At 58.5% G+C, this 7,956-nt stretch overlaps 1 protein-coding gene across 1 annotated transcript in view; it reads left to right on the top strand.

Annotated features, from left to right (window-relative positions):
- The window catches only part of ZFPM1 (zinc finger protein, FOG family member 1), a 30,985-nt gene that overhangs the window by 2,391 nt on the left and 20,638 nt on the right, over positions 1 to 7,956 (top strand). The window contains exon 3 of the mRNA XM_006860273.1: positions 1,904 to 2,026. Coding sequence (XP_006860335.1) covers positions 1,904 to 2,026 — 123 coding nt within the window. The remainder of the gene's footprint in view (positions 1 to 1,903; positions 2,027 to 7,956) is intronic.

Genomic DNA, 7,956 nt, shown 5'->3' with positions numbered 1-7,956 from the left:
CCCCCATTCCTCCTCCCCCATTCCTCCTCCCCGTCCCTCCTCCCCATCCCTCCTCCCCATTCCACTTCCCCAATTCCAAGTGCCCCTGGAAAGCTCTCCTAGGATCCTCCTACCGGTAGTTTCCCAGGGGGACACTTTCCCTTGGAAGGAGAGCCTTCCCCACAGAGTGTTTAACATCAGGGCCTCACTGCCATGCCTGAAATCCCAGGGAAGGGTCCTGCTAAGATGGGGTGCCAAGGAGCTCAGCACCCCAGTTTCCTGAGAAGGGGCAGGGTTCTTTGCTGGGTCAACCTGCTGCAACCTTGTATCCATTGCATTTCTTTAGCACACACCACAGTCTAATGAGGGAAACATGACCACAGACTGACGTTGGGAAGAATTAGTGGGTGTTGGCGTGATGGGGAGAGAGGGGTTTCTCAGACAGGTGACACAGAAGTGGAAGACTGTGTGGGGCTGCTGGGCGCTGGGGTAGGTTAGGGGCAGCAGAAGCAGTCTGTGGGATGGGTGGGCATAGGAGGCTGAGATCCCAAACCAGGCTGATCCTGGTAGATGCGGGTGCCTCTCTCCATGGACCCTCCTCCCCCAGTACCTCCATTCTCAGAACTTCAGGGTCCCTACTAGGGTGGACCCCAGCCCAGAAGCCCAGTAGTCCTCTTCCTATAGAGACCTTGCATACCCAGTCTGCTGGCCAAGGGCAAGGTACCCAGAAGTAAGCACAAGTTAGCCAGTGCTTACCTTGCCCAGCAGCCAGCACAGTGGGTCACCAAGACCACAGTGAGAGGGGGGAGGGTCGGCAGGACTGGAACCCAGGGTTCAGCTTCTCAGGGGCCTCCTCCTGCCCAGGATGGTCCATCAGGTGATGACATCATGGGTCTGGCCTTTGGCCACTGCCCAGGGCTCCAGTGATTGCCCACTGTTATGGTTCCCATTGTCAAAACCTGGCCATCACCTACTGACAGGACTGAGACCCAGGAGCCCACGTGCCATCCTGCTGCATGGCCATGACAGAGTGGACACTCCCAGGTGGTGACCCTTACAGTCTGCCACATCATTAATATTCAGAGCTGCCCAGAGGGAGCGTTAGTAAAAGGGCTGAGATGGGGGCCAAGACCTGCCAAAGGGCATCACTGCTGGCTGGTGGACTTTGACCCAGCAGCTTAGACCTCTTATCTGATTTGGGAGCGGGGCTCCAGGGGGGGTGAGGGGGATGGGCGAGGCCAGAAGGGAGCTGGAGAAAAGAGCCGGGGCTGTACCTGGTACAGACCAGTGGTGATAACAAGTCGATGGGCCAGATAAGACGTCGGCGCGGGAGCAGTATCTGCCGCTCGCTCGGGTGGACCCGGCTCGGCTCCCGCGTGGTGGCTGGGGCTTGAGTGCCAGCCACTTTGATTTATAGCCAAAAATAATAGGACTTTTATACTGTGTGATTGATTTATTTGATGTTAATCACAGCCCTTATCAGTGGTATTAATAATCTGCTGAGCCTGTGACGTCACCAAGGGGGGGCTTTCTGGGAGCACATCGATTGAGGGCCCACGGTGGTTATCAGGCCTGGCTAGGAAGGCAAATATGCCCTTTGGGCTGGAGTTGGGTGCGGGGCCAGAGGGGGGCCAGAGGAAACCCAGAAACCCAGCCCTAGTGTGGCCCTCGGCCTCTGTGTTAATAATATAATTATTAACAGCTGCCAGCATCACAATTATTAGGGCTGTAATTAATGAGGAATGGGGCTACTAAAAGAGGAACCCTGGGAAGGCTGACACCCTCCCCATTAGAACGAACCAGGGCCAAGAACCAGGTGGTGTTCTGTGGTCACCACACCAGACCTGCGTCCTCTTTCTGGGTCAGTTGGGGTGGGCAGCTCGCTGCCAAGGCCAACAGGGACACTGTGATGTTTCATCTGCAGACACGGAACCACCCCCACCCCTACAACCGACCCCCACATTCCCAGGAGGCCCAGAGAAGATGGAGGGACAGGAGCCAGAGACGCGGCCCCAGGAGACATCAGCCAGCGCTTGGAATGGGCCAGGTAACCACCAAGGCGGGGTGATGGGAGTGTATCCCCAGGACCCATGTTCTGAGGGTCTTGGAGCTGAGGTGACTGGCCCTGGTCAGTTGATGGAAACCAACTGGGATCAGGTCTGTGTCTGACCGGAAGTCCAGAGGGCCATGCATCCCCAGGAAACCGACGTAGAGCAGCCCAGACGGGGCGTGCCCAGGCCCGGCAGTGTGGGGCGGAGGGGGAGGCGGGGGATAGCAGGTGCAGAGGGAACAAAGGCGACTGGGGGCGGGGTGCCCAGCACCACTGCCCAGCTGGGGACTTGTAGAAACCTGGCAGTCCGAGTGGGTGGGAGAGGAGGCCCCACCCAGGGGCTTCAGCCAAATCTAAGGCTGTAGACAAGCTCCAAACAGCCAAGTCTAAGGGGGGAGCAGGGGGAGGAGTCTTTGACAATGGTTTTGTCTCTGCCTGTCACGCCCACTGTCCCCAGTTTGAAGCTGAGCTCCAGATCTTACACCCCATCCAATCCACAGCCACCCCCTTCAGGCTTCCCACTGACAAGTGTTTTGTCGTCCATAATTAATCATTAATAAGTAGCTCACTCTGTGGCATTTGGAACCGTTTTCCAGGCTGGGTGTGGTATGAAGGTCTGGCCTGTCATGGGCAGTCCAGCTAAGCCAAAGTGATCCATGGTGGGGAGGGTGACCGGAGGCTGGCACTGGGGCCAGGCACTAACTTTTGGGTTGCCTGCTCAGTACCAAGTATACAGCCCTCAGGGCATGTGCGTGTGGTATCCTAACAAACAGGTGAAAATGCATTTGGCAGAGAAAAGGCTTGCTGGGAGGACCTCACCTGCTGGGGACCAGATAGGAAGGATGTCACAGCTGGGCTCCTGCCAGCTTCTAGTCCAGAGGTTGAAGAGAGCTGGGATCAATTAGTGATGTCTGCCACAGGCATCGCCCACTGACTTAGCCCCGTCCATTTCCATGATTGATGGGAGGAGCGCCTGACCCAAGTTGTCAGAGCCAGAGTGTGACCCCCACACATGGGGAAACCAAGTCGGCTCCCTTCCTCTCCAAATTTATCAGGCGATGGGGCTGGCCACTGGGCAGGCGAGTCGAGAGCTGAGGCAGCAGCCACTGGACAGACTAGCTGTCGGGGAGAGCATGCTGACCACCCTCGCCCCCTGGGGATCTGCTGCCTCTAGGAGTGACCAAGGTAGTGATTGAGGAAGGATGTGTCCTCAGCCACCTGGGGTCTCAACGGCCATCTGCTGCCAACTCGCAGCTTTGTATGAATGTAGCAATTGTTCCAGGTGTCCCGTTTTAACAGAGGGGGAGACGCTGCCTGACCCGACAGACAGCCACACTGGGCAGACCCTGCTCTGGTCGTGGTTAGGGCTGGGATGTACCCCGGAGCTTCCTGAGCTATTTGTGTCTTAGGCTGGGAGGCCCCCAACCCCTCCCTAGCACCCAAAGATAGGGATATCTGAGCCGTGGGCACGATGGGCCGATAGCGGCTGCCCGCCAACCGCCACGCTGCCTATCACGTCCCCACAGGCCTTTATCACCGCCCAGGGCTGTGGGCGCTTATCTCAAAGGGCCGCCCGACCAGTGGGGGCATCGGGGCTCACAGGCCTGGCAGAACCAGTGGCCCCAAGGGCAGTGACCAGTAACCAGGGGTCCCCTTTCTCCCTCACTCCTCTCCGTGTCTTTCTCACTCTCTGGTCCCCACTCCTGCCTCTCCCAGCCTGAGGACCCAGCTCATGTGGACTGTCTGTAGGCACCATCCCCTTCCTCTCTGGGGTGCAGGGGACGGGGAGAGACAGAGCCCCGAGTCCTGGCTTCTCATGGGAAGAGAACCCCCACCTGGTCCCACACACAACCACAGCCCAGGGCACCATCTACTGCTACAACCCAGTTTGAGGGTCTCATTGGGGCCCACCAGTCAGGCCCACCACCACAGAGGTTACCTACCCTCGGGGTCTCTCTTTCCACCTGGACGGGGGGCAGTGAGGCTGCCGCCGCCAAGTGGTCAGGACTCCAAGACCTCTGAGCAGCCCCCTGTGGCCCAGCAGAGGGTAGCTGCAAAGACACCTTGGTGTTTATAAACTCCAGAGCACAAGCCCCGGGGTGTGGAAACGGTCAAATCAGCTACTTCCTCCCCATCAGTTGCCGACCCCATTCTGCTCCATCCCAGTCCCCCACCCCTTACTCCTGGTGGTCCCAGGGCACCAACAGTAGATGAAGCAGGTATGCAATGATTGCTTATGTGCATTTTCCAAAGTTATGATATTGTCACTTGGGCAACTTGGGCCCCAGCTGCTGAGAGACCTCGGGCAGGCCACCTGGCCTCTCTGGGCCTCAGTTTCCCCCAGACAGCTGCTATGAGGATGAAGGTTCAGGGGCAAGGTCTGTCTGCGGGAGGGGGAGAGCTGTCACAGCTCCTGGTGGGGAGGATCTTGGAGAGCCACAGACCCAGGGCTGAGGAACAGGGGAGATGGACACAGGGTCCCGGAACACACCCCACACCGAGCCCACCGAGGTTGCCACTGCCCCTATCAGCCCCTCCGTCCCCTGCCCTCCATCCATCTGCCTGAGTTTGAAGGAAGAGGAAGGAGGGTGGGCAGCGGGAGAGAAAGACGGTATTTTTATCTTTGAAATGACCTTGTATGCTCCAGGGGTTGTCTGTTTAAAATTCTGATATGCAAATGGCTGATAGCTATAATCTATAATCCCCAGCTCTAAGCATCTTGCTTCTCACAGGGTGTGGACTCCAAGGTCCAGAGAGGGAGAGAGTGGACCAGGATTCCGAAGTCATGGCAAGGGACGCCTGGTCTCAGGCAGGAGTGGCTACTGAGACCCTCCTGGAATACCATCCAGGAGGCACAGGCTGTTGGTGGCTGCCCCGTGGGAGTCAGGACTTTTGGTGGGAGTGGGGCTGGAGTTCCTGAGAGGGAGTTGGGGTCCCCAATCCAGCAGCCCCTGCTTAGACGAAGGTGGGACCCAGGCCTGGAGCAGCCGGAACATGGTGGGTAGAACTTGCCTGAATTGAGGAGCTGCAGGCTTCTTGACCTCCACACAACCCTTCACACACAGGGCCTCTTGTGCCCTACTGACACCCTATGAGGGAGGGTCGATGCTACTTCAGCCCTGTTTTATACTTAGGGAAACTGAGGGTCCGCGAGTTGGGACTTGAGTGGGGTTGTGTCCGGGGAGGTGGGATGTCTCTAAGCGTCACTTTAACCCCACCCCACCCGACACACACACCCAGGTGCCATAAGCCTCAATCCTCAGGGCTCCAGGAAAGGGATCTCCTTGACCCGTGAGTGTCTCCAGGCAGGCCTGAAGTTCTGTCTTAGTTAGCACCGCATACAAAATGAAATGCAGCTGGCCAATCTTTGGGTATGTTTTTCTGTCTCCAGCAGGGCAGGAGAGAGCCCAGTGGGAAGTAAGGGCCAGGCCTGAGAGATAGGAGGGGCAGCAGCGAGAACATGTACTCCTGCCCTGAGACTTACAGGACAAGGGGAGTTGGGGCCAGGGTGTTCCTGAGGCACGGAGCAGCACAGGGTGGCTGACACTTGAAGGACAAGGGTGGGGAGAAACAGGAGGTACAGCAGAGCTCTGGACAGCCACTCAGTCGCCTCTGTTCTCCTCTGAAGTGGAACCACTGGAGACCATTGGGTGGGTCTTTGTTGCTTTTCATTCGAAGATGATGCCTCTGGAGACCGGGGCCAGCATCCTCCCACACTGACTATGGGGAGGAGGTAGCCGTGAGGGGCCAGTGAGGGTGTCCAGGATGGCTGGCAGCTGGGAGTCCTCACCCAGAGTGGGAGCGGAGTGGGCTGGTTATCTGGGCCGGGCCCCACTGACTAATCTCCTCAGCCCCGAGTCTCCATGCAAACCTCAAGGTTTGTTATCGGGCTGCGGGCGGGCAGCTGAGGCAGGGCGGCCCGTCCTGATGGACAGCGGGGAGATGGACCGATACAGCGGCCGCAGACCCCCCTCCCCCCAGCCAGTGCAGCCAGCATGTGTGGGTGGGAAAAATCATTTCAGCTATTTTTCCTTATCACTGGGCCTGATAGGCCTACTTGTCTTAGATTAACGGGTGGGGGGAGGGACCTGGGGGGGTCAGGGCAATAGCAGGGTCAGCCTGGGGTCAGTTCAGGGCCAGCCCCATGGCAGTATCAGGACCTACCTCCTGGATGTCCCAGTAAAAGGGGTTCACATCAGCTCGGGAGGGGGCGGGTCCATGTTGACTCTCCCTAGAGAGCCCACCACAAGCCCCTCCCTGACACATGCCCCTCTGACTCCCCTCCGCCCCCCCCCATGCACAGGCCCATTCCCTTGTCTGGACCCTCCACCCCTCCCTATTGTCACCTTACCTCCCTAGAGTCCCCATGGGGGCCAGGCACTGGAGAGGGGTGAAGACATAAGCGGTCCTCAGTGCCCCCCACAAGAGGCATGGGGGTGACCCAGGTAGTAAGGTTAGCAGGAACATGAGGACCAGGTTTGAGATGGAGGTCGTCCCTTCGTTCAGTAAGCTGTGGCTTAACACAGGGTCTACAGTTGAAGCTCACCAGCTGCCCCTCAGAAATCCTACCCAGGGTCGCTATGAGTCAGAACTGACTCCCTGGCACTTAACACAATTCTAAGGGCTCTAGTGGTAATGTGGTTAAAGCGCTCCTTGGCTGCCAATCAAAAGGTTGGCGGTTTGAACCCAGCAGCCACTCTGAGGGAGAAAGACGAGGCTGTCTGCTTCTGTAAAGGTGTCCAGCCTTGGACACCGTAAGGGACACTTCTGTGCTGTCCTACAGGGTCACAGAGTAGAACTGACTTGATGGTGACATCTTTGGTTGGTGAGTTTCCTGGTGTGACAGCAAGCCCGAGCCTGGGGCTGATGTCCTATCCGGGGAAAGACCCCAGGTCTGGGGAGGAATACAGCCAGGGAGAAGGGGTGCACTTGTGAGTCCAGGCGGGGCCTACTGTTGGAGCGTGGACAGAGCTGCCCTTGTTGGGTCTGTGTGCCAGTGGTCAGGGAGGCCAGCGGCGGTGAAAGATGGGCCTCAAGCACCAGGAGAGGTTGTGGCTGCAGGTGGGTGGGTGTCTTGGAGAGTGTGGGGGGCGGAGCCTCCTGCCAGAGCAGAAGGTGGGTGGGTGGATGCTACCATCTGCCCTGACCCAGGTGGGGGTCCTGAACCTCGGCCTTCATCCACGACAAAGCGCTCGCCTGCCAGCTCCTCCCAGCGGAGGCTGGCATGGGGGTCACCACTGTCCCCTCATCTTCTCTCTGTCCCCTCCCCAGATAGAACAGAGGGCGGCTGTGGGCACCACACAGGCCTTCTGCCACCACTGCCCCCACCTTCTGCAGATGCAGTCACCCAAGACTTCCCACCCCCTCCAGCGGGCAGGGAAAGTGAGGCACCGTGCAGGGGCTTAGCTGCCCAGCCCGTTCCAGCCTGGCCCATGGAGAACCATACCTTTGTCTGGCTCTGACTGGACCCCCAACAAGGGTCACCCCCAGGGAAGAGCCAGAAGAGTCAACTGGTCCATGAGGATTGTCCTTGTCCCATCCAACTGCCCTCCTTCCCAGCACCGCATTTATTGAGCTCCTACTGTGTGCAGTGCCTCCTTCCAGGAGCAGGGAGAGGGGACGGTGGGGGAGCATTCAATGGAGAGGCTGGACCCTGAGCGAGATGGTGCGGACATGAGGGAGGGGCAGTGTGCTGGCTTCTTGAGAAGCTGACCTCTGCAGCAAGCTCCTTACTAGAGAACTCAGTGAGCTGAGCAGTTCCCATCTGCCCCGCAATGGTCTGGGGTGGAGTTGGGGAGGAGGTGAAGGCACCACTCTGAGGCTAGAGGCTTAGGGCAGGTCTGCTCCAGTTGCTGTGTGGGGATTGACTGTAGGGGCCAAGGGCAGAAGTGGGGAGACCCAGGATAGGGCTGAGCAGCCCCAGTCAG

The sequence above is a fragment of the Chrysochloris asiatica genome, unplaced genomic scaffold (assembly GCF_000296735.1).
Source record: "Chrysochloris asiatica unplaced genomic scaffold, ChrAsi1.0 scaffold00037, whole genome shotgun sequence".
Taxonomy (NCBI): domain Eukaryota; kingdom Metazoa; phylum Chordata; class Mammalia; order Afrosoricida; family Chrysochloridae; genus Chrysochloris; species Chrysochloris asiatica.
The sequence above is the reverse complement of the archived record's forward strand: the minus strand, read 5'-3'. Positions and strand labels throughout refer to the sequence as shown.